Source organism: Hyperoodon ampullatus (genome assembly GCF_949752795.1).
Source record: "Hyperoodon ampullatus genome assembly, chromosome: 2".
Taxonomy (NCBI): Eukaryota; Metazoa; Chordata; class Mammalia; order Artiodactyla; family Ziphiidae; genus Hyperoodon; species Hyperoodon ampullatus.
This window is the reverse complement of record NC_136915.1, coordinates 158,500,104-158,526,897: the sequence shown is the minus strand read 5'-3', so window position 1 is coordinate 158,526,897 and position 26,794 is coordinate 158,500,104. Positions and strand designations below refer to the sequence as shown.

Sequence of the window (26,794 nt, the reverse complement as noted above, 5' to 3'; positions counted from 1 at the left end):
TTTCAACGGGTCCTCACACGGGCCAATATAATCCACTCTCTCCCAGGGTTCAATGCAAACCACGTCTGAGGGTTGCTGTGTTTCTTTAGAAGTACATCAATGCTAAGAGGGACGAGAGGATGAGGGTATTACTTTGGAGGAAAACAGACGCCTTTAAGGCTGGAAGAAAAGGTTGATTAACCTAAGTAAAGTTTGTGTTTTGATTGAGAGGTTGTATATTTGGAGATACGGTCACCGTCTGTGGTGTTTAAAGGATGTGAGTACACTCATCTGATGGCATGGCACAGATAAACATAATATATTCATATGATCAAGAATTGGGAAAAAAAAATTAGGGAACTTGGGTTGAATTTTTCTGACCCAACCTGTATAAACTTTAAGGTCTGTGTTTAAACTGTGGAAAGGGACACATCTCGTCTGGTTCTTCCAATAATCCCGACCACATACTTTTAACAGGATGAATTTTTGCTTTTAATAAAAAAGAGTGAATTCTCAAAGTCCTCTTTCTTCACTCCCTGCAGATTGGAGAAAACCAAGTCTCTGGCCCAGCAGTTGTCAAGGGAGGCCACTGAAACTGACATTGAAGCAGATAGGTCTTATCAGCATAGTCTCCGCCTTCTCAATTCAGCATCTGAGCTTCAGGGGGTCAATGATCAGTCCTTTCAGGTAAGGGCACCTAACCTATGCACTGATGTACGGAGGAAGGTCCATAATGCTTTCTTCTCTGGGGATTCCGTTGAATCGTTCAATCATTCAATTTTTTTCTCCATATTGACTTTTCTTGCTTTAGATTAGAAAGAGCATTTATCCTCCTCATTATCCTTGTTCTTAAACCCCAATCTTGGTCCCTGATAAGGCCATGGCTCACACCCTGAACCTATTCCTATTAGTGGTTAAAAGTTTTCTGTCTCTTTCCTAGTTCTGGGGACTGTTGCAACCCGTGGGAAATTATTATAGATAAAGTTTGATATTTACATTTGGGTCCAACCTATAGTGTATCTCCACATATGGCCACTCAGAAGGCTTTCGTTTTTCTCAAAAGTTTTGCATTGTTTCTGTTATCTTCCTTTAATTATTGCAAATTTATTAGATTAAGATTCAGCTTTCTACCTATGGCAAAAAGTACTCACAATGATTTCCACAAAAATTTTCCCGTGTATATATAAACTAACACGTAAAATAATAATAAAAAAAATAAAGCAGGCCTAAAACCTGTTTGATGTTTGGGAGACCTGTTGCCTGGCTTTCATGAGGAACATTGCCTCATTTCTGTTAGACTTTGGGCCTGGATAGTTGTTTTCAAACAATGATGGCAGGTCCTCGGAAGTCTGGTGTGACAACTGGTGAGCAGAAAGTAAGGCTCTTTCATTTTTGGGGGCTCACAGGTAGAAATGAAGAGGATGAGACAAAAAGCTGACTCTGTCTCAAGCCTGGTGACTAAGCGTGTGGATGAGTTCAAGCATGTGCAAAGCAATCTGGGAAACTGGGAAGAAGAAACGCGGAAGCTCTTACAGAATGGGAAGAATGGGAGACAGGTATCCTTTGTTAGTCTGTTCATTCAACAAACATGTATTGAAGGGCTACCATGTGAATTAATGCTGTAAGAAGAACCGTCAAAAACTCTCGAAAGGTCATGATACTGCTGCTTATAGAGACCTTAATGTAATTAGCTCAGCTCCACCCACTGAGTCAGCCCTCAAATCTAGGAATAGGACTCAGGCCTACTGGGTCTAATTTTGGTCTGGCTCTGTCTACTAGCTTGGTTTCAGGAAGTATCTAGAGTTTAAAATTAGGATTTGCAAACTGTTCTTGTACCTGATAGTGGACCAGAGCTTGAGACTGTTCTCGATGTGGGCTCCTATTGGGTCATTGGGTTATAAAGTTTGTGCTGCCCCGGGTTGTGGAGCGGTTTGCTACAGCACCCCTAGACTCTTTGGCGAATCACAGCTCTCTGCTGTCATGAAGAGAAGTGTGTCAGAGTGAATATGCTGGCAGGAGGGCACTCCCTGGGTGTGTGTTACATTTTCTCTAATCTTGTTCTGCCTGCCTATTTACAGAGATCAGATCAACTGCTTTCCCGTGCCAACCTTGCTAAAAGCAGAGCCCAAGAAGCACTAAGTATGGGCAATGCCACTTTTTATGAAGTTGAAAACATCTTAAAGAACCTCAGAGGTGAGTATTTCATGGTTCAGATCACTTGAGCTTTTTTTTTTTTAAGTTTTTTTTTTTTTTTTTTTTTGCACTACGCGGGCCCGTCACTGTTGCGGCCTCTCCCATTGCGGAGCGCAGGCTCCGGACGCACAGGTCCAGCCGCTCCGCGGCATGTGGGATCCTCCCGGACCGGGGCACGAACCCGTGTCCCCTGCATCGGCAGGCGGACTCCCAACCACTGCGCCACCAGGGAAGCCCCACTTGAGCATTTTAAAGTTATAACCATGACTTTGGTTTATTTTGAATCTTTATAAATCTAAGTGACAGGTACACTGGGGTATTAATAGACACTTAATAAATATCTTTCTAAAGAAAAACATTTTTAAATATTTGATGTAGTAGAAAGAATTGAACTACATGTCAAAAGGCTTGAGTTCTGATCTCTGCTCAGCCACATGACTGCGCTGAGCTGGCTGTGTGACCGTAGGCAGGTCCCATGCCTTTCTAGATTCTAATGTTCCCCTCTGGAGAAATTTGAACTAAATGACCTCTAAGGTTCCTCACAGATTCAATATCCCGCTACCATACAGATAATTCTCTTTTCTTTTCCTCCTTCCTCTCTCCCTTTCTTTTTCTTCCTTCCTTTCTTCTTTCTTTCTTTCTTTCTTTCTTGCTTTCTTCCTTTCCCTCTCTTTCTCACTCCCTCCCTCCCTCCATCCCTCTTTCTTCCCTTCCTTCCTCCCTCCCTCCCTCCCCCCTTTCTTTCTTCTTTCTTTCTTTCTTCTTTCTTTCTTTCTTTCTTCTTTCTTAATTTCTTTCTCTCTTTCTTCCTTCCTTCCTTTCTTTCTTTCTCTCTTAATTTCTTTCTTTTCTTTCTTTCTTTCTTTCTTTCTTTCTTCTTTCTCTTTCTTTTGCCTGGTTGGTTCCAGTATATTGACAGAACCAGTGAGGTTGCTTTGTGGTAATAATAAAGCAAGCTTTGTCATAGCATCTAGATTCCAGGTAATCTGGGTTTATGCCTTGTAGAGATTTGGTTAAAGTTTCAGTCTTCTTCACTAAGAACAAAAAATAAACATTCCTACGTCTTAGGATTTTCTTCAGAGAAAGTACCTCTCTACCCATTCTGTCCAATTCCCAGCTATTGCCATTGGCAGCTTAGGGTTTAAGGCTCTGGCTTGAAACTTTGGGCTTCAAAGATTCCACCTGCTTCTGATTCACTTTGGGGTTCACTTTTGCAATGATGGGGACCCAGGGCAGGCTGATTGTTGATGGTTAGTTCAGTGCCTCCTTTAAGATACTTTCTTCTGGACAAGAAAAAGTAATAGCCACAACTGTCCACACTCTCACCCCCTGGACAGTATTAACACTCTTTCTGTAATTTTTCTTAAAAACCTCAGCCACTTTCATCTTCCGTTGGAAGCTAATTTTCAACTTTATGGCAATGTTTTCTTATCTGCATTTCAGAGTTTGACCTGCAGGTTGAAGACAGAAAAGCAGAAGCTGAAGAGGCCATGAAGAGACTCTCCTACATCAGCCAGAAGGTTGCAGATGCCAGTGACAAGACCAAGCAAGCAGAAACGGCCCTGGGCGGTGCTGCTGCTGATGCCCAGAGGGCAAAAAACGCAGCCGGGGAAGCCCTGGAGATCACCGGTAACATAGAACAGGTAAAGGGACATCGAGGTGCAGGATGGTGAGAGCAGCTCCAAACGCAAGGGTTATGTTCAGTGAGCCAGAGTGCTGGGCTCACGTTGACCCGTAGGGTCCTGTTATGCTCCACGGCGGCCCTAGATCCACTTGGCTGACCCTCTTGTTGATTGGTTCACAGGGCTGTCATTGGCTGAGTACTGCTGCCCCATGCTCACCATTTTCAGCTCCCTTTTTGGATAACACCATGAGAAGAACCATCCAAGACTGTTGTTTATATAGACTATTGTATTAGTTTCCTGGAGCTGCTCTCACAAAGTACCACGGACTGGGTGGCTTAAAACAACAGGAATTTCTTCTCTCACAGTTCTGCAGGCTAGAAGTCTGAGACCAAGGTGTCAGCAGAGCCACACTCTCTCCAAGACTCTGGGTAGAAACCTCCCTTGCCTCTTCCTAGCTTCCCGTGGTGGCTGTTAATCCTTTGTGTTCCTTGGTTTGCAGCGACTTCACTCCAGTCCCTGCCTCTGTCATCACATGGAGCTCTTCTTCCTGGGTGTCTCCACCTCTTCTTATAAGGACACTGGTCGTGTTGGCTTAGGGGCCCACTCAACTCCAATATGACTTTATCTTAACTAATTACATATGCAACAGCCCTATTTCCGAATTAGGTCACGTTCTGAGGTACCGGGGTTTAGAATTTCAACATATCCTTTCGGGGGACACAATTCAACTTGTAGCAACTATACCAGTGTTTTGAGTCAAGATTATGAAATTCTGGAGTTCTGGATCCCTTGACCCTATGTTCTGTGTCTAAGCTCCACTTACTCATTTTTCTCTTTCCTTCCATTCTGTGCCAGCACTGTGCTTGGTGCTGGGGATACGGACGTGGGAAAGACCCAGTCCTTCTCTTCAGAGAGCATTCAGTGTAATGGGAAAGGGCAGGCTAATTACACTTACAACCCATATGTTAAATGCTACAGTAGAAAGAGTGCTTCTGAGCTGGACGAGAGCTTCGTAGTTCTTATTTAAATATGACTTCTAGAAAGCTTAAGCAACTCTAGAAAGCCCAGAGGGAACTCTTGATATCTAGACTGTGTGGCCTCACCCTTGGACCACTTGGTAACTTACAAAAATAATCTCAAATCTTAGGTCCCTTGAGGGTAGAGACCAATTTCCTGTGCTTCTCTTTACATGGCTTCTAGGGCAGAGGCGTCTGTGTAACTTGATGCCTAATAGTGGCTTATTGGTAAAGATATTGTTAAGATTCATTCATCCTAATAAAAACAAAACTCAAAGCTATAGCCCATTCATTCTCTGCACCCCAAACTCAACTGTCTTGGGGAGTAAAGCCATTCAAAAGATGGCGGCAGGGCTTCCCTGGTGGCGCAGTGGTTGAAAGTCCACCTGCCGATGCAGGGGACACAGGTTCGTGCCCCGGTCCGGGAGGATCCCACGTGCCACGGAGCGGCTGGGCCCGTGCGCCATGGCCGCTGAGCCTGCGCGTCCGGAGCCTGTGCTCCGCAACGGGAGAGGCCACAACAGTGAGAGGCCCGCGTAACGCAAAAAAAAAAAAAAAAAAGGTGGCGGCAGCAAAGAAACATGACAGAGAGTGGGATGAGTTTCTCACCCTCTGGGTTTTCCCGACTGGTTGCTGTTTCACTCACCACTTGGTGAGCTTAACCTGAGAGGGAAGCAGTGTCTCAGGGCTGATCATCCTAATCCCTGGAGACATACCCCCAAATTAACTTGCTTGAGGCAGAGCTTGGGGAAGGGTGTGTCCCCAGGTCTGACCCTCTCATTGTTCATCTCACTCCATCAGGGCCTGGCTGCAGCTGTATTTTTTCTGCAGTTGTCTTCGGGATGTTTTTGTGCCTTACCCCTCTCTCTCCTTCCGTCCCTGGCTCCTTTTCTTCTCCCAGGAGATGGGGAGTCTGAACTTGGAGGCCAATGTGACAGCAGATGGAGCCTTGGCCATGGAGAAGGGACTGGCTACTCTCAAGAGTGAGATGAGGGAAGTGGAAGGAGAGCTGGCAAGGAAGGAGCAGGAGTTCGGCACGGATAAGGATGCAGTGCAGACGGTAAGTTCCCATGGCTTTCCAGCAGAGAGCACTTTAACCTTGCCGGCATGGGAACACCCTTGCAAAATGGGCTTGTGTTTATGTGTTCCTCAGGTAATCACAGAAGCCCAAAGTGTTGATAACAGAGCCAGGAATGCTGGAGTCACGATCCAAGACACACTCAACACATTGGACGGCATCCTACACCTAATAGGTATGTGGAATATCCACAACCTTCCAGCCCACGTTCCAGGGCTTCTCCTGATGAGTGGGAGTCTCAACTTTCCTTAAGGGTATCAGGAAATCTGCTTTGTTTCCAGGCCCAGATACTTCACGGCCTGGAAACTTCTTTACATTTGTGGGACTCTATTTTACCATCTCTAAGATGGGTCACTGAGCACCTACCTATTGCCCTTGGAGGTAAAAGTCTGTAGGTCAAAGAACTGGGTGTATGTAGGGCAGGTATATTGAGGCTCAGAGAGGTTAATAATGTCCTGCAGAACACACAGTAAATTGTGGAGGCAGGATTCGAGCTTCACAGTGAAAAAGAATACTGGACAGGGCTTCCCTGGTGGCGCAGTGGTTGAGAATCTGCCTGCCAATGCAGGGGACACGGGTTCAAGCCCTGGTCTGGGAAGATCCCACATGCCGCGGAGCAACTGGGCCCGTGAGCCACAACTACTGAGCTGCGCGTCTGGAGCCTGTGCTCCGCAACGGGAGAGGCCGCGACAGTGAGAGGCCGGCGCAGCGCGATGAAGAGTGGCCCCCGATCGCCGCAACTAGAGAAAGCCCTCGCACAGAAACGAAGACCCAACGCAGCCAAATAAATAAATAAAATAAATTTATAAAAAAAAAAAAAAAAAGAATACTGGACAGTTTGACAGTCCTGCTAAGGATTCTGACCTTGATCCTGAGAACTTAGTAGACAGTGTCAAGCAGAGGGATGACATTGTTGCTGTATATTTTGGAAAGATCACTGGGGCAGCTGAGTGGAGGAGAGTATGAAGGTGGGTTAGACAAGAGGCAGGATGAGGTCGTTCAGGAGACAGTTGAAATAACTGAGGGGAAGTCACAGAGTTCTGAGGAAGTAGAAGTGGTGAGGGGGAAGATCCTCCCAGTCTGTGAGGTCAAAAATCACCTGCCAAGTCTGCTGCTTGTCCCTCCCAGCCACAGTTACACCTTGCTGTAATGGGTTGTGGAAACTTGAGCTGCCAGGTAGATGACCCGAAAGAAATGTCAAGGTGGTAGGTCCATGAGATACTGCAAAATTTTAGGATAAAATAGATTTGATGGCACCATGTGGCAGCAGCTCAGGTTTCCTCACAGAATCCCATCTAAAAGAAAACTCACATAAATTAAAATTATGGGCTTGGGCTTCCCTGGTGGCGCAGTGGTTGAGAGTCCGCCTGCCGATGCAGGGGATGCGGGTTCGTGCCCCGGTCCGGGAAGATCCCACATGCCACGGAGCAGCTGGGCCCGTGAGCCATGGCCGCTGAGCCTGCGCTTCCGGAGCCTGTGCTCCACAACGGGAGAGGCCACAACAGTGAGAGGCCCGCGTACCGCAAAAAAAAAAAAAAAAAAATTATGGGCCTGGGTAGAACTGATGTCAAACACGTATTGGCCTGTTTCATTGAGCCTGGACTGCAGCATGTATGGACCTAGGGATTCAGTCAGAGATTCCAGCAACATTCAGGAGAACCTCTTTATTTTTTTCTTTTTTTTTTAAATTAGTCTCTGCTTTACAACAAAGTGAATCAGTCATACATATACATCTGTTCCCACATCCCCTCAGGAGAACCTCTTTAAAACCGGATTTTTCTGTGGAGTGTCATCATCACCCCGAGAGACCAATATTGTCTGTGTTGTTATCCTGACAGGTTTGTTTTGTGATCCAATGAGCCCCAAAGAGTAAAAGACCCTCTAAGGGTAATAAATAAATAAATAAATAAATAAACCCTCCCCAGTGGAGAGTTTAGTGATTTTGCTTAGTGTTCTGAAAAAGGCGATGAAACTAACAGGGCCTTTAAAGAGAAAGTGAGAGCGTGGGGAGAGAGGCTGGATGGGAACTGTCAAACATTTACTGTGTGACAGGCACTATGCCAGGTTTTTCGTGGTGGAAGATCATTTTAGTCTTTTAAAGGTCCTATAAAGTAAGTTTTATTATTATTATTTTTGTTTGTTTGTTTGTTTGTTTGTTTGTTTTTGTGGTACACGGGCCTCTCACTGCTGTGGCCTCTCCCGTTGCTGAGCACAGGCTCCGGACGCGCAGGCTCAGCGGCCATGGCCCACGGGCCCAGCCGCTCCGCGGCATGTGGGATCCTCCCGGACCGGGGCACAAACCCGCATCCCCTGCATCGGGAGGCGGACTCCCAACCACTCTGCCACCAGGGAAGCCCCTATTATTATTATTTTTTAAATTTATTTATTTTACTTTATTTTTGGCTGCATTGGGTCTTTGTTGCTGCGCATGGGCTTTCTCTAGTTGTGGCGAGTGGGGGCTAATCTTCATTGTGGTGCTCGGGCTTCTCACTGCGGTGGCTTCTCTTGTTGTAGAGCACGGGCTCTAGGTGCGTGGGCTCAGTAGTTGTGGCTCACGGGCTCTAGAGCGCAGGCTCAGTAGTTGTGGCGCACGGGCTCAGTAGTTGTGGCTCGTGGGCTGTAGAGCGCAGGCTCAGTAGTTGTGGCGCATGGGCTTAGTTGCTCCACGGCATGTGGGATCTTCCTGAACTAGGGATCGAACCTGTGCCCCCTGCATTGACAGGCGGATTCTTAACCACTGCACCACTAGGGAAGCCCCAAGTTTTATTAGTTTTATTATTTTATTTCACAAAGGAGTAAACAGAAGCTCAGGGAGTTTAATACTGTCCCACCGATCACATAGTAAGTTGTGGAGGTAGGATTCTAACCGAGGTCTCTGTCTCCAGTGTTCCTGCTGTTTTTGAGAAGCTCATGCTGCCTCCCCATGGACATTTTGTCCCCAAGCTTGCTTCACTTTCCCTGCATGTTGTAGAACCCTGAATTTTGGAATTCTCCCCTGTCCGCAGGTGAAGGACTGATCCACTGCATCAACGTTTTTGTTGTAGTGCTGTTTCTACTCTGTTTCCTCTCCTGAGTCCCAGAGCAATAACAGTTTAATCTCTCTAGTTGTGATAAACTTCTGCAGTCAAATGCTATCACTGCACCTGACCTTGAGTTTGAATTGACTAAGGACCACTCAGACCTTTTCAAACTAATTGGGTCTGGCCAGGTGCCCTTCATGCTGACATTAGTGTTAGATTGTTTATGGGTGAAACATACCTGAACAAATGTGACCACATTTCATATTGGAAATAAACTAATATCAAGCCAGATTCCCACTGTTTCAGGCCAGAATGAAGTCTTACATCATTTCATAACAGCTGGAATTCATCCCTCAAATAGCAAAGCACACCTTGGCCTTTCTAAACCCTGAGGCCCAGCCAGTTTCTAAAGGTCTTCTAATAGAAAACAGCAAGAGATTTCCTAAGGGTGGTTCAGAAAGCAGAATTTGGAGTTGATTCTGATGTTAGGAATGAGCTGTGTTGGGCAGACACCTTGAGCAGTATTCAGTCCCTATGACCTTCAGCCTTCATCTTTTCAGAGCAGGAGCTGTTGCCTCTAGCATGAAAACAGAAATCCAAGCTTCATCTTGCTGAACTAAAGAGTCCAGAGGCTTAAACTGGGCTGTTCTGTACCAAAATGTTCATTGCAGCTCTATTCACAATAGCCCGGAGCTGGAAACAACCTAAGTGTCCATCATCGGATGAATGGATAAAGAAGATGTGGCACATATATACAATGGAATATTACTCAGCCATAAAAAGAAACGAAACTGAGCTATTTGTAATGAGGTGGATAGACCTAGAGTCTGTCATACAGAGTGAAGTAAGTCAGAAAGAGAAAGACAAATACCGTATGCTAACACATATATATGGAATTAAAAAAAAAATGTCATGAAGAACCTAGGGGTAAAACGGGAATAAAGACACAGACCTACTTGAGAATGGACTTGAGGATATGGGGAGGGTGAAGGGTAAGCTGTGACAAATGAAAGAGAGGCATAGACATATATACACTACCAAACGTAAGGTAGATAGATAGTGGGAAGCAGCCGCAGAGCACAGGGAGATCAGCTCGGTGCTTTGTGACCACCTGGAGGGGTGGGATGGGGAGGGTGGGAGGGAAGGAGATGCATGAGGGAAGGGATGTGGGAACAGATGTATATGTATGACTGACTCATTTTGTTATAAAGCAGAAACTAATAAAAATAAATTTAAAAAAAATTTAAAAAACCCAGAACTTTAAAAAAAAAAAAAAAAAAACTGGGCTGTTCAAAACCCAATAATGAGGCTCGTGCTCCCAGAATTTCTTCTAGATTATTTCTAATTTAAAATAAGCCTTTCAAATGCACAGCATACTATTTGCTCTGGGCAGGTGAAAACGGAAATTAGTTAAAGTTACAGAAGGACCTGCATATGTTCAAGGAGATCTAACCACAGCTTTTTCCTCTGTTAACTCCTTTCTCGTTTCCTAAAATAGACCAGCCTGGAAGTATGGATGAAGAGAGGCTGATCTTACTGGAGCAGAAGCTTTTCCGAGCCAAGGCCCAGATCAACAGTCAGCTGCGGCCGTTGATGTCAAAGCTGGAAGAGAGGGCGAGCTGTCAGAGGGGCCACCTCCGTTCGCTGGAGATGAGCATAGATGGGATTCTGGCTGACGTGAAGAACCTGGAGAACATTAGGGACAACCTGCCCCCAGGCTGCTACAATACCCAGGCTCTCGAGCAACACTGAAGCTGCCTTCGTGATTTCTCAACTGAGGTTCTTGGGATAGAGACCTCAGGCGCAGGAGCCATCTCATGTGGGTGGGGTGGGATGGGGACATTTGAACATGTTGAATGAGTGCGCTCAGGTCAACGGAACCTGGTCCCGTCCTTGAGACCCTGGCCAGATAAATGTCTTATTGTATCAGTGTGATTCTCTTTGCTTCCTGATTCAGGGTAATGAGGCAAATGGCACTGGGTGTGAGACTCATCGAGGGCCTGGACCCCAAAGGGTAGACTGGATGGAAGGACAAACTGCACAGGCAGGTGTTTGTCTCAGAGTAGTCATAAACCGAGTCCTGGGGTATGGACAAGTGCTCCTGGGTTGTAGACAGCTTATCCTTTGTGTAATGTGACCAAAGGGAAAATTTTTTGACTTTGCCCACACCTAAAATTCTTCCTAACGTCAGAACAGAGAGTGAATCCCAGTCATGCTGTGGTCAGTAAAATACTATTGCCTCATGGTGTCCGATGTGTTTTTGTGGATCAAAGTTCTTCCCACTTATCACCCAGTCCATACACACATACTCCACTTTCAAGCTGGAAGAAGTGAGCAGTGACGGAGTGAGGAGCTGTAAGGCTGGCGCCTTTGGATCATTGGTACCCTGCCACCTTCGACTTCTTCTGGGCCTGGAAGTGCCCTCCTCTCCCCTGATGATGGCAGGCAACTTAGAGACTACGTTTTTATTAAAGCATTTCCTACCAGCCAAGCAAACATTGGGAAAGTATTTACTTTGGGGTTTCAAAGTGATGTAAAAATGTAGCTTGGGCACTGAAAGAGGTGCAATTATCCAAGATTTATTAGTCCTAATTCAATGCCATTTTTCAAACACTAAAAATTATATACCTCTATGTGTTCTCTCTTCTGATACCAGACGATGTTCCTACTTATACTTGAGCTGGGTAGAGTCCATCCTTCCATCCATCCATCCTTACAACATATATTTATTGTACCTATTGTGTGCCAGGGGCTGGGGTACAGTGGTGTCATAGTCTCTGTCCTCATAGAGTTGATTGAATAGTGAGGAAGACAAACCTTGAAAAAAATTTAAACTTACAAATCCTGTTCATCACAAGTGGTGTTTATTGCAATAACCTCGTGGTTTGCAACCTCTTTTTCTCAACAGAACATGTGTTGCAAGACATCCCATGGGGGCACTTGGATTTCGGTAAATAGCTGAAATGGCTCTGGGTTGTGTACACTTCTTTGCATTTCAGCTGTCACTCTGCCCCCTTTCCTCCACTGATTGCAACACATTGTTGAGCCATAACACCAGTGGGAATTTCTGGAAAAACCAGAAGCACTTCCAACCTCAGCTCAGAAGGCTGTGGTGCTGCCTCACCTCTGTATTTCCTTGGCTTTTCATGGACATGTTTTTAAATAAAGAACAATTCTTAGATGCCCGTGGCCAGTTTCTAATTTGTTCAACTCTAAGCTTAAGGTGTAGGTACCAAAGCAATGAAAACAAAGAATGCTTCAGAGAGAGCAACGAGCCCTAGAATTAACATCGCTAATTCCTTTTTCTGAGCATCTTGTTTTGCCCTTTCCAACCATGCACACACTTTATGAGATTTAACTGGTGCTGTCTTCTAAGCAAAAAGGAGGATTTATTTCTGGAACAACCTGAGCAGGGTGGGGGTGATAATATTTTTGTCTTTTTTTGCATCAGCTCTAAAATAAAGGTAAAATCAATAGTTTGTGGTACGTTATACTGTTTTTAATAAACTAAAATTTAATAAATTAAGATCCTGAATTGGCTATCTACCCAAGTGGCTGAGGAAAGGATTCTGCTTCTGCCTACACTGACCCACCCCCCCGCCAAATTCTGACCGATCTGATCACTATGCTTTACCATCTCTGAAAGTGCATTTTTTTTTTTTTTTTTTTTTTTTTTTTTTTTTTTTTGCGGTAGGCGGGCCTCTCACTGTTGTGGCCTCTCCCCTTGCGGAGCACAGGCTCCGGAGCACAGGCTCAGTGGCCATGGCTCACGGGCCCAGCCGCTCCGCGGCATGTGGGATCTTCCCAGACCGGGGCACGAACCCGTGTCCCCTGCATCGGCAGGCGGACTCTCAACCACTGCGCCACCAGGGAAGCCCTGAAAGTGCATTTTTAATCCTGTCTTGGAATACATAATCACATATGTTACAAATTCGCTTACATTAACTACTACTATCTCACACAGACCTAAAAGTATGCATAACTTCCTCACGACAGACTTTCTTCTTGCCCTCATGGCGTACTGGATGTGGAGAAAGGTGGCACAGTAGCCCTCCACATAGTCATTTCCAGAGGCCCTACCGCCATGTGACTTCTCAGGTTGCCCTCTGCACCACCTCCATTCCAGGGGGTGGAGGGGAAAAAAGACATGGAAGACGGAGACACATGGAAGGTCTTTGTGGGCCAGGCCTGGGAGGGGCTGCACATCACTTTCTCTCACATTCTGTGGTCCAGAACCCAGTATTATTATGACCACATCTTACTGGCAAGGGGTCTAGGAAATAGTCCCTTGGCAGGAAGCCACTTCTCTGACAATTCTATACTGTGAAAGGGGAGCATGCATCATGAGTGACTGGCTATCTGTCGCTGCCAAGTGTAGGATTAGGTAGTAGCGACTCTAGAGAACTTGGTGGGGGATCCCATTAGTTAATAACCAAGATGCATGTAATCATAAAAGGATTCCTCAGTGGGATAGACTGTTAAGGAAGTCATAAAAATGTCTTCCCTGACAAACAGGAAATGACCCCCGACTAGGGATGGGGAGTGGAAAAGTGACTCATGTGACTCTCTTAGTATAATAATGATTCCCTCATTTCTGAGGATGTGGCAGACTGTCCCTAAGAAGAAAGAAGGGGCATGTGACTTAGAAATAGCCTATCCAGGACTTAGACTCTGTTACCAGTCCTGAGCTGACCATGCCAAGTTAAGGGTACTTTCCTTCCTATTTCTTATCAGTGTTTATGATTTGTAGTGGCAACTCTCTTGTGCTTCTCGTCTGAGAGTTGTCTGATTAACTGTGCCACTGGTAAGCTATCACACATATCATCATCTACTTTGGCTCATGGGGATTTCTGTTTGGAGAGGTGGATAGAAATGAAACTGCCCATAGACTGTAACATCTTAGCAGATGTATTTCTTTTCTTTTCTTTTTTTTTTTTTTAACATCTTTATTGGAGTATAATTGCTTTACAATGGTGTGTTATTTTCTGCTGTATATAACAAAGTGAATCCGCTATACATATACGTATATCCCCATATGCCCTCCCTCTTGTGTCTCCCTCCCACCCTCCTTATCCCACACCTCTACGTGGTCGCAAAGCACAGAGCTGATCTCCCTGTGCTATGCAGCTGCTTCCCACTAGCTATCGATTTTACATTTGGTAGTGTATATATGTCAGTGTTACTCTCTCACTTCTTCCCAACTTACCCATCCCCCTCCCCGTGTCCTCAAGTCCATTCTCTGTCTATGTCTTTATTCCTGTCCTGCCCCTAGGTTCATCAGAACCTTTTTTTTTTTTAGATTCCATACATAAGTGTTAGCATACGGTATTTGTTCTTCCCTTTCTGACTTACTTCACTCTGTATGACAGTCTCTAGGTCCATCCACCTCGCTACAAATAACTCAATTTCGTTTCTTTTTATGGCTGAGTAATATTCCATTGTATATATGTGCCACATCTTCTTTATCCATTCATCTGTCGATGGACACTTAGGTTGCTTCCACGTCCTGGCTATTGTAAATAGTGCTGCAGTGAACATTGTGGTACATGTCCCTTTTTGAATTATGGTTTTCTCAGGGTATATGCCCAGTAGTGGGATTGCTGGGTCATATGGTAGTTCTATTTGTAGTTTTTTAAGGAACTTCCATACTGTTCTCCATAGTGGCTGTATCAATTTACATTCCTACCAACAGTGCAAGGGGGTTCCCTTTTCTCCACACACTCTCCAGCATTCATTTTGTTTGTTGATTTTTTGATGATGGCTCTTCTGACTGGTGTGAGGTGATGCCTCATTGTAGTTTTGATTTGCATTTCTCTAATGATTAGTGATGTCGAGCATCTTTCCATGTGTTTGTGGGCAATCTGTATATCTTCTTCGGAGAAATGTCTATTTAGGTCTTCTGCTCATTTTTGTTTTTTTTTTTTTTTTTTTTTGGTACACGGGCCTCTCACTGCTGTGGCCTCTCCCATTGCAGAGCACAGGCTCCGGACGTGCAGGCCCAGCAGCCATGGCTTACAGGCCCAGCCGCTCCACGGTATGTGGGATCTTCCTGGACCAGGACATGAACCCGTGTCCCCTGCATCGGCAGGCGGACTCTCAACCACTGCACCACCAGGGAAGCCCTTCTGCTCATTTTTGGATTGGGTTGCTTGTTGAGCTGAATGAGCTGCTTGTATAATTTGGAGATTAATCCTTTGTCAGTTGCTTCGTTTGCAAATATTTTCTCCCATTCTGAGGGTTGTCTTTTCGTCTTGTCTATGGTTTCCTTTGCTGTGCAAAAGGTTTTAACTTTCATTAGGTTGCATTTGTTAGTTTTTGTTTTACTTCCATTTCTCTAGGAGGTGGGTCAAAAAGGATCTTGCTGTGATTTATGTCAAAGAGTGCTCTTCCTACGTTTTCCTCTAAGAGTTTTATGGTGTCTGGCCTTACATTTAGGTCTTTAATCCATTTTGAGTTTGTTTTTGTGTATGGTATTAGGAAGTGTTCTAATTTCATTCTTTTACATGTAGCTCTCCAGTTTTCCCAGCACCATTTATTGAAGAGGCTGTCTTTTCTCCATTGTATACTCTTGCCATGTATATCAAAGATAAGGTGACAATACGTGTATGGGTTTATCTCTGGACCTTCTATCCTGTTCCATTGATCTATATTTCTCCTTTTGTGCCAGTACCATACTGACTTGATTACTGTAGCTTTGTAGTATAGTCTGAAGTCTGGGAGCCTGATTCCTCCAGCTCCATTTTTTTGAAGATTGCTTTGGCTATTCTGGGTCTTTTGTGTTTCCATACAAATTGTGCAATTTTTTGTTCTAGTTCTGTGAAAAATGCCATTGGTGGTTTGATAGGGATTGCATTGAATCTGTAGGCTGCTTTGGGTAGTATAGTCATTTTCAAACTGTTGATTCTTCCAATCCAAGAACATGGTATTTCTCTCCATCTGTTTGTATCATCTTTAATTTCTTTAGCAGATGTATTTTTGATCTGATCCCAGGATGTGATTCTTTTTTTTCAGTACTCTTGGGAGGCTGGACAAAAGGGTGAGATGATACTCAGCAATGTTCAGTGTTTGGAACAAGTCTCAAGGACCAGGAATATGTTTATCTTTCTTTTTTTAATGTTTTATATGGTCATGGGAATGTTGTGGATTCTTGCTGTGGTTAAATTTTCCCATCTGGAAAGCAGAGATTAGATTTTTTTTTTTCTCTGCTTTCCTTATACTATGGGCTACATGGAACTTTCTAGGAAATTCCAAGATCTGAAGCTTACTTATGGGTCATAAGGGAAAAAATGTGCTATGTACATGTATGTTAATTCATAGGTAGTGTATATATTTTATAAGTTAGTATAAGTAAGCAAAATAAACCAGTGTTTATACCCAATTTTAAACAAGAGCACATCATTATGTAGTCTCAGGAGAGAAGGAAAAAAGTGTTTAGCTTTGCGAGTAAAATAGCAAACATAAATACAAGCCATCAATTTATAAGGCATATCAAGCACCATCGTGATATGCCAACAAACCCACATGGATACACACAAAGCTGACTAATCTCAGTCTTAAACAAAAAAAGATACTAAGAACCAAACTAATTTTTAAAAACCCCACACAACTCATCTGACAAACAAGTAGCTAAGCCTTAAATGAGGTGGCTAAATGGGGAATTGTTATTTGACCTACTGAATCATGACTGATATTAGCTAAGGACTATCACTATTTACACCTAAACCCATGCATAATGTATGTCACGACTAAAAATTAAATACAAACTAATAGTCACAGCAGGATTGAACAATTAACTTATTCAGTTTTTGCTTGTTTACTTTACCAAACAAAACCAATTGTGAGTTTAACAATTTCTGTCTTACTTAAGATCTTTTATGTCAAGAATCAAGTTATCCAAGTTTTTAATTTTCACAAATACATTTTTAAGTCACAAAGCACTAATTTCATTAAGGATCCAAAGCTAACCAATACCAGACTATGCAGATTAGGTAGAACCTAAGATTTGATTTTTTTTAAAAACTGAGAAAACTTAGGCACAATTGACAAATTTGCTAATTATTCTTCCCTGCTTATGGGTGTGGTTGTATATACTTTCATATTACACATGCTGCATCAGCTAAACCAGGCAGAGAATCTCCTGCTCTAAGAGCATGCTTAACAACCGTTGGCTTATGTCAAGTAAGACTGTGAAGAAAAAGTGGTTAATTCTGCAAATCACAGAGAAGATTCTAGGCCAAGACACGAGACTAGTAGCATCATCTTATTTATTAACGTAATTGAAACATTTTGCTGATAAAACTTATGTCTGTGACTATTCTAGCAACAAAATTTTACTCAAAATATTTCACTGTGAGATGGTGTTGCAACTTGAATGTAGTTTTTATTAATGTGTTGATTTCCAAAGCAAATCTTATGCTCAAAATGGCAGATTCAGGGACCAAAAAGTGATTCAAAAAAAGCTTCCCCCTCCCCATGCCAATCCTTGAGACTGCTTGGATCAAGCTGAGGTCTGGGCCACAGACCTAGACTGAAGGCGGAGGGAAAGAGTGTAACTCATTACTAACTGACTGTTACAGGCTAATAGGACATTCCAAACATACACAACAAAGAAACTACGTGAAGAATTGCGTTTACTGGGCAGCTATAGGAAGGCGCAGACCAAATGAAGTGGACAGAGCACATTCATCATCTTTACCACGATGCTATTCCTAAGGTCTCCAAATTGGATGAACTACAAAATCGATCCCTGTTTCCATCCTTCCCATCTCACCTGCCCGCTTTCCTGCCGTAGCCTTGGGAGAGATCCTGAGCTTTTCATATTCTACTGATTTATTTTTGCATTACTCTTTTGATGAATAAAATATAACATGCTTCTCTCTCTTAGTCCTCTAGAGAGAGACAGAGAGTCTGTTTGGGGGAATAGATTGGGGCTATTAAAATACAAGTCATTTCTCCCTGTAATTCTCTGCCTTTTGCTGTAGTTTGGTTATGGAGTCTTGCTTTCAATTTAATTAGAACATCATGTTCTTTTATTCTTTCTGAGAAGCTGAAGCATGAGACTAGGGAACGTTGGGGGAAGGTTGGCCAAGCCGGGACAGGAAGAACAGCGTCTCTAGAAGCTCTAGTTCTGGGTTTCAGGCACTTCAGTAAGAGACTTTCCTCCCCTGTTCCCATGTACATTCAAGGAAAGTGAAAGCAAGAAGGCCCCAGAGGCTGCCTGGGGTTAGGGAAGGGGGGTGGCAAATGAGGTACCAGCTAGCAGCACAGACCCCTGCCCCCAAAGAGCCATTCCTTGAGAAGAGAGTCATTGACACAAAGGGTTTCCCTCCTGCCTGTTCTTACATATCAGCCACTTTCATAAAAGTGGGAGGGACATTTTTATTGGTAGGCAGGAAATGAGGCTCCAGACTCCTCTGACACAATCTTTCTAGCCCATGATCTTCTCACAATCTCTGAGCCTTTAGGTTGGCCTTTTTGGGAAGGAGCAAGACCTGAGTGGAAGTTGGGGTCTCGAGGTCATCTTGCTGGCACCTGGGGCACTACTTCAAACTCTGAATCATCTCTCTGGTGTTGGCCTTGGCTGAGTCACAGTCATTGTGTCCTGACCTGGACTGAGAGAGGGGCTCTGACCTCCCCCTAGCAAGTGAAGAATGGGCAGGGCAGGAAATGGACAATTCCATCCAAAAGGGGAGTCACTTTTCCTGTTATTAAAGAAAAGCTATTTTAACATGATCCTTATGATTCACCAAGATAGAATCTGCCCCATTTCATTCCTAGAAATCTTCTATGCTCCAATTCTTTTCCTCAGCTCATCTCACTCTGCCTACAAGCATGCCTTCTGCCTCCCCCTCCCCCCACTGAATGCCGAGAGCCAGCCCTGTTTCCTCTCATGGGTCGTGGACTAAATGGGGCTTGACCACAGAGCCCAGCAAAGGGAAAGTGGACCAAAGAGACAAAAGACAGCTGGTCTTTCTCAGATCTGCTCACGTGGATCTTCAGAATAAACTCTATCCATAAACTCCATATCCTTGAAAATGCATGTTCCCCCAGGGAATCCAGCTCCCTGATTTCCTTTGTTTCGTTTCCTGGCTTGCAACTGTCTTGCCTAGACAAAGACACTTCTGTCACTCTCTCTCCAGCATTAATGTAATCTTGAGCACTTTCTGGGTCTTTGCCTTCCACAAAGCAATCCTTTCTTGGATTCAGATTTCCTCCAAGCCATTGCCATCTCCAGCTATCGGTTTCTAAGGGAAACTTAGCTACAGCCTTCCTCACCATCACATCCTCCCCCAGGACTAGCAAACACAAGGCCATATACAGGGAGCACCTGAGACAAACATAACTTGAGAGAAAGACGCCAGGTAAAGGCTGAAAAGTACATCTTATCTGGTCAGTATCATGGGGAACCAGAGGATCAGAGACAATGTGGTGTGATGACCTAAGGGGCCAGGGAGACGTTAGCCTTTTGCCAGACTCTACACTTGCTCTGTGACCTTAGACCAGCCATTTAATCCAGTGGATCTCTGCTCCCTCATCCTTTAAAGGAAAGGTTGGATCAACAAATCTCTAAAGATCTTTCCAGGTTATGATTCCATGATCCTTAGCCAAACACTGAGACCCAAGAATAGGATCTCACTGCTGTCCTTTGGAGATTATTTCCATAATGCAAGAGGAACAGCACCTCCCCCGCCCCACCTTGCTACTCTTCTGTTGAATTTAGTTTCTTTCCCTGGAGGCTATTGAAGGATGTTACACATGTGAAATGTGTGGTGAATAACATTGTTTCTCGTGTCAGATCCTACCCGGCCCCTTCTGGGCCAGGGTTGGTACTAGATTTTGAAAAAATTATCCTACCATTCAGGGACCATTCCTCAAAGAACCAAAAACCCAAGAGCCAGAGACTGGATGAGGGACACAGAGTACAAGACGGTAATTTCCTTTTGGTTCTTTAAGCAGGTCATGAACGAGGCCTGAACAACTAGAACAGAGTCTGTCAAAACTATTTCCAGGGCAGCAGAGGAAGGTGGGAAATTAGGGAGAAAAGGGGTGAAACACTTTAGCGGCTCTTGACACTCCCCCGAGATCTCTGTTCTGTGAGCCCACCCCCACCAGGCGGCGATGACTGTGGCTGCTGGGCTCAGCACAAGATGTAATCCTAACCCAGAAACAAGGCTGAGGATCTGCTTCTCGAAAAGGAACTAACCTCAAGCGCCGCCTGTGTTACCAAGCTAGAGTGGGTGAGAATCACCGGTTCCCATCAGGGAAAATAACTGCTTTCTTCTAGGTCATCCTGGACTTACATTATGACAGAAGCATTTCCCAGCCAAACAGCCAATAAGTAATTCCAGTTAGCAAAGATCTCTAAGGTTGAGTGAATTCCTAACATATTTTATTTCAGAAATGACTGTATTATTAGGATTTGGCCTTGCGTACGTGATTCTTCTCAAATGCAAGAATGCAGTTAAGTATGGCCTCCAAGGGCTTTGATGGTGATCTGAAGGTCCTTGGTAATGTCCGGGCTGGCAGGGAACAACCCATATTCTGTCATCAGTCACAGCCCAAATAAGTAACCGCACAGATGCCACCAAGAAAGGAGAAGGGACTGGCTCTGTGTGATCACGGGCCCATCAGGAACGTGGTCTTCTGAAACTAGGGAAATGGGCTCAAATCATTCTGAGAAACCCTACTATTCCCAGGCTTGCATCCCAGGTTTCAGAACATGAATGTCTCAATCTCGACCCCAGACTGCGGTGTGTGTGGGCAGCAGAGGGGAGAAAGTGGGTAGGTGAGGGTGTTGGGAAAGTGGAGGTGGCTCGGCCTCGTTCACTGGGTGTAGCCCACACGCACCTTCTGAGAGCTGAGGCTGGCTGCGGTATCCTATCAAAACGGAAGGAATACCACAGGAATGCAACAAGACTACAAACACAAAGAACCACGGACACTGATTGGTTCCAAGTTCTCTGAGGAGTGAACAGCAACAACACAAAACATAAAAAAATGAAAGAAAAGAAAGAAAGAAAGAAAAATAGCCCTTTGTGGTAAAGGGCATGCTGGGAAGGCGAGGGCCGGAGTCGCCTCCCCAGAGCATGCTGGGAGACGGACACCCACTCATCTCCGAGGACCGCACTTCCCCCACCCCTACCCCCTCACCCACCCCCAACCCGGAGACTAGAGGAAAGTTTGTCCGAAGATGATTGCGGAGTGGGGTATGCCGTGGTTCTCTGCAGGTCCTCCACACTGTGGGGGGTTGAGTCAGCAAGTGGGGACAACAGTCAAGATGAGATGGAGGAACAGAGAGGCAGGAGAGAAATGGGACGGACAGAGGCTGCAGGGGCCAGTGTGTTGGTGGAGGATGAGGGGAGATTGGAGCACAGGGCCCTGGGGCTGCTAGCCCGAGGTGTTGATGTACAGCTGGCTCTTAAGAATGTAGTCGATGACCGGCTGGGACAGGTAATCCACAACATGGCCATCCCCATGCTGCAGGGCCAACCTGGATGAGAAGAGACAGTAATCAGATGACATCCTTTCCTGAAGCAAGGCCAGAGGACAGGCCAGCCCATTCCCTTTCAGGGAAAGGGTTTACCCAACACCCCATTACCGGCCTTTGCTTAGGCTAAATACAAGGCATCCCTATCAGGAAAAGCCCTCTTGCCCCCATAATTCCTCCCCCATCCTAACTCTGCCACTTCCTAACTGAGGAACCTTGGGCAAGTTGTTTAAGCCCATCTATTCTTCCATTTTCTCATTTATAAAATGGGAGTAGTATTTGGGCCGATCTCAGTTATTAAAATGATTAAATGAGTCATTACACAAAGCACTTAGAAAAGCCCAAGCACACAGTAGGCATTTCAATGGAAGTGTTAGCTATTCTTATTTCATTTCTTTGTGTTTCTCTACACCATGGTCTCATGAAAATGAACCTTATGATTGACCCCTTCTTTTCCTTCCTATGGAAGCCCTGCTAGAGAAGAAGTTGCCCTTCTCACAAGCCCTGGAGGGAGGGTGGACTACCAAGTACAGAAGGGGTCTGGTCATACAGTTTGGTTTCCACACGGTTTCGCTCCAGCCTTGGTCTGGCTGCTCCCCATTTTCTATGCGCATGATGGTCTTGGGAATGTCAGGCCCCAAGGAGCTATTTGTAAGAACTCATATACTCCTCCGGATATCTAGATTCTAAAAGGCAACTGTGCTCTGTGCTGTGAGATCTCCCCAGAGGCTGGCTCAGTGCCTTTTCAATGCATAGTGTCCTGACCTTCCAGCAAGCTAGGTCCCCAAGTACCTCCCTGCACAGTTTACAGGGAGCCTTCTTGAAAAAGTGGTCTATACCTGTGGTTTCCAAGTGCCAGTCCCAGCTTCACAAGAATCACCCAGGAAGCAGATAGCCAGGCCCAACACCTAGAAATTCTGATTCAGTGGGACTCAATGGGACACGGGAATTTGTGCTGTGTAAGTTCTCACAGTAATTCTGTTGTGCAGCCATGGCTGGAACCACAGCCTTCTCCTTTCCCCTCAGTGGTTGTTGTCTCTGGGTTTCCGCTCTCACCTCACAGTTGATGCTACTATTTCAAGTGTCTACATAATCACCTTCCAGGGAAGAAGTCCAGTAGACCTTTTAAAATCCTGGGCTCATTTGATTTCTCTGAAACATGCGACACAGATGACAACTGACAGGGCTCTCCATCTTTGTACCCTCTGCTGCCTTTGTTCCAGGGCCACCAATGCTGGTGGTTTCTGACTGCTCCTTCGTCTTCTTTTATTGTTTTGTTACTTTTTAAATATTGAAGTATAGTTGATTTACAATGTTGTGTTAGCTTCAGGTGTAGAGTAAAGTGATTCAGTCGTACATATATATCTACCTATTCTTTTTCAGGTTCTTTTCCCTTGTAGGCTATTACAAAATATTTAGTATAGTTCCTTGTGCTATACAGTAGATCCTTGTTGATTATCTATTTTATACATAGTAGTATGTATATGTTAATCCCAAACTTCTAATTTACTCCTCAGCCTTTTTTTAAATGTTAATGTGTTTTAAGTATTCCCCATAGCCTTCTTCTCTTTTGCTGACTCTCCCTGTGAGCACAGCCACAGCCCTGAACTTTAATTTACACTTAGGTACTCATGGCTTTCAGTTTTATTACACTTCCAGACCTCTATATTCCACACATCTTATTATTCCACTTGGGGGTTGTGGTGAAGACTGTTAACTGGTCCCTAGTATCCATTCTTTCTTCTGCTTAGTACTACAACCTCCCAAGATTTAGTTGGACACAGGGCTGCCAAGTTACAAAGTCTACTCCCAGCCTCCCTGGAGGCTAGGCATGGCCACATGACTGAGGCTGAGCCAGGGGGCTGAAGGGGAAGGGATATGTGCAACTTCGGGTCACCTTCTTAAGGACAAAGCTCCTTGCCCTTTCCCACTGGCTGAGAGAACAGTCACTGTAGCAGCTGTGGACCCTGAGAGGGAGGCTTCACATTGAAAAGGATAGAGATTCAGTTTCTTCTGACTTCAGTTAGAGGGATATAAACATTTCTCTTATTTAAAACTCTAACGATTGGAGGTCTTTTTGTTATGGCAGCCTAACCTAAACCGTGACAAATTCCATGCGTACCTCAAACTAGAGTCCAAACTAAAAACCTCCTTTGCCCCCTTCAAACCAGCTAAAACTAATAAATGGCCTGTCCCCCTTTTAAAAGTCAATGACTGGGGACAAATAAATGAGCTCTAAAAAGAAGGCTGCATACTGGGGCAGCAGGTGTCAGCCAACCTAACGGTCAGCCTGGACTGAGGAGAGTTGTATGGGAACTTGTAAGCCAGTCTGACCAAGGTCTCTCTGGTCGTTTGTCAAACGTACCTGCTCTTGGTTGAGCTGACGACAGACATGGGATGGTTGATGTCATCCTTTACCACCATGATGTTGTTCTGGGGACAAAGCAGAGAGAGTAGGTAGCCAGTCTCTCACACTAAACTCCTTTTGCATCCTCACTTCTCCAGCCCCCAGGCTTCTCAGAGAAGGGCCACATCACATTGTTACACCAGCAGGGAGATGGAGGACTCACTTTGTATTTGCGGAGTATTGAGGAGTGATTCATGATCCGGTCTGTGTCGGCTGCATCCCGGGGGACCACCACGATCCCAAAGTCCCCGACAATCACCTCCATCTGAAGAAATGGTGAGGGGGGAGGGAGAGAGAGAGAGAGAGAGGAAGTGCCCTTTGGTGAGACCTTGACTACAAACCCCTACCAAGCAACTACCTAGCAAGGTGGAACTATCTTCTCTCGGAACCCCAAGCCTTAGTCCCAAACTTGCCTTCTCAGCCCCATCAGTGAGCTCCTTCAACGTACAACCTGTAACAGTGTTCGTGGAATGAGTGGGAACTTCACCTGGCACCCTTAATGAACACCTCTAGACTGAATTCAGTGGTTCAGTGCACTGAACATCTAGTGCACTCCTGCGTGTCTAGGCAAGATCTCTCCAATTCCTGAGGCTCCCGCTGAGCTCATAATGCTGAAGAGCAGCATGACACATGGTGCTTACCTGGTAAGTACCCTCTTCGGTTGCTCAGCAAGCATACCCCAGCCCCTGGTTGGTCTCCTGAAAGGGGCTGGAATGCTCCCCTGGCTCACCCATGTCAAAGCTGCTGTGGGACTCAGGGCAGCGAAAAGCAGGGAAGGGCTTGGAAAGTGTCAGTGTGCACACAGGCAGTGATAAGGAGGATAACTATGGGGTCACTTCTGAAATCAGCCTCCGATAGAAGCTGGCTCCCATTATGAGAAATGAAACCTTTTCATTTAAAAAATAATTTTTTGGGCTTCCCTGGTGGTGCAGTGGTTGAGAGTCTGCCTTCCGATGCAGGGGACGTGGGTTCGTGCCCCGGTCTGGGAAGATCCCACATGCCGCGGAGCGGCTGGGCCCGTGAGTCATGGCCGCTGAGCCTGCACATCCGGAGCCTGTGCTCCGCAACGGGAGAGGCCACAGCGGTGAGAGGCCCACATACCGCAAAAAAAAAAAAAAAAAAAATTGTTTTTCCTGATTATAGATACAAGCTTGGGAAACTCAGAAAAAGAAAAAATATATATAAGAAATCAATCACAACCACACAATCCAGAGAACCACTGTTAACAAGTTGGTATTTATGTTCAGGGCTCTTTTCTCTACAAATTGATGTGTATATCCACAACTGGACTGAACTGCAAAATTAATCATTTTACCTATACATTTTTTTTCTTTTAGCATTATATTGTGAGCATTTTCTCACACGGTTATAAATATTTGAGGACTTCTCTGGTGGCACAGTGGTTAAGAATCCGCCTGCCAATGCAGGGGACACAGGTTTGATCCCTGGTCCGGGAAGATCCCACATGCCGCAGAACAACTAAGCCCATGCGCCACAACTACTGAGCCAGCACTCTAGAGCCCGTGAGCCACAACAACTGAGCCCATGCCACAACTACTGAAGACCACGCGCCTAGGGACCGTGCTCTGCAACAAGAGAAACCACTGCAATGAGAAGCCTGCACACCTCAACGAAGAGTAGCACCTGCTCGCTGCAACCAAAGAAAGCCTGCGTGCAGCAACAAAGACCCAACTCAGCCAAAAAAAAAAAAAAAAATTGAAGATGTGTTTTGACAATCTGTATATTTCATTGCCTGACTATACTGTGATATACCATGATATATTAAATGGAATTTGTGTTATAGACAGTGTACAGTTACTTCTGATTTTTGCAGTTATAATAACACTTTGTTGAAGATCCGTATACAGAAACCTTTTTCCACATCTCTGATTGTTTCCTTAGGATAGGAAGTAAAATCATTGGATGAAAGGATATGAACTGGACATATTTCAAGTTCTTGAGACTTATTACCAAGCTGCTTTCTTGAAGGTCGTGGAATTTTTCTTTTCAAAGAGCCTGAGAGTTATGGCATTTAATGGACTTGGATCTAGCCTGGGCACATTACGGTTTAAATCTTGCCAATTAAGGATCCCAGGTGGAGGGAGAAGGGGACGGGCAGGTTTCTTCCGAGCATGCAGCTCATTGGGCAAGACCTGCTTTGGGGCAAAAAAAACAGGTTTTTTCTCATAATTCTCCAACCGAGTGCCACAAAAACAGACATTATAGAGCAGTACAGCCGCTTCTTCTCTATCAGAGGATTTCTGTACCAGCAGAATTCCACTTCTAAGGTCTGATTCACTGATTATGCGTGTGTGTGCTTGCACTGTGTGCACCTGTGTGCCCTTGGCTATTTCCATCCACCTTCACCCTATTTCTCCCATGGCTTACAACTGGAGCTAGAGCTGCAATTAAAAATTGGCTGAAGGTGCCATTGGAGGGAAGTTGTGGAGAGAAATTAAAAGCTGGGTGTACAATATCTGAGCCCACATTGGATCGTGCTATTTGGAAGATACAGAACATTACACAACATACCGCATCTACTGGTGATGTTCAGATCTGATAAACTGGCCCCAGGTCTTTGTCCCATAAACCAGGAATGTTAGGGAGAGGCAGGGCAGGGAGTTGGAGGTAGATTCAGCCTCTCCTGCCATAGCATTTAGAATATTGTACTGGGACTCACTACTTAGAAGGTAATTGAAGACGCTGGTTCTCAAATTTGGCTGCACATTAGAATCACCTGAGGACCTTAAAAAACCCTCAAAGCCCAGCTCACACCCAAGATCAACTAAATCAGAATCTCTGGGAATGGGGCCCAGGCATTAGTTTTTTTTTTTTTTTTTTTTTAATTCTCTAGATTTTAATTCCAATATGCAACCAAGTTTGAGAACCAATGATCTAGGTACTGAATTAAAACTTGAGGGGAATTATTAGGGTAGAGAAAGAGATAGAAAAGAGAAGGGAGGAGAAAAGACAAGAGATGGAAAGGGAA

General features: G+C 44.9%; 2 protein-coding genes across 2 annotated transcripts in view; one reads left to right on the top strand and one right to left on the bottom strand.

The window, feature by feature from the left end:
- The window catches only part of LAMC2 (laminin subunit gamma 2), a gene marked incomplete at its 5' end in the record, with an annotated part of 62,150 nt that extends 50,991 nt beyond the window's left edge, over positions 1-11,159 (top strand). The window contains 7 exons of the mRNA XM_079726808.1: positions 522-666; positions 1,386-1,535; positions 2,058-2,172; positions 3,616-3,815; positions 5,715-5,873; positions 5,967-6,066; positions 10,410-11,159. Coding sequence (XP_079582934.1) covers positions 522-666; positions 1,386-1,535; positions 2,058-2,172; positions 3,616-3,815; positions 5,715-5,873; positions 5,967-6,066; positions 10,410-10,663 — 1,123 coding nt within the window. The 3' untranslated portion in view covers positions 10,664-11,159. The remainder of the gene's footprint in view (positions 1-521; positions 667-1,385; positions 1,536-2,057; positions 2,173-3,615; positions 3,816-5,714; positions 5,874-5,966; positions 6,067-10,409) is intronic.
- Positions 11,160-21,298: 10,139 nt separating this feature from the next.
- Positions 21,299-26,794, bottom strand: part of NMNAT2 (nicotinamide nucleotide adenylyltransferase 2) — a gene marked incomplete at both ends in the record, with an annotated part of 160,033 nt that continues 154,537 nt past the window's right edge. Inside the window, 3 exons of the mRNA XM_079697339.1 lie at positions 21,299-21,401; positions 23,764-23,831; positions 23,969-24,070. Of these exons, the coding sequence (XP_079553465.1) occupies positions 21,299-21,401; positions 23,764-23,831; positions 23,969-24,070 (273 nt within the window). The remainder of the gene's footprint in view (positions 21,402-23,763; positions 23,832-23,968; positions 24,071-26,794) is intronic.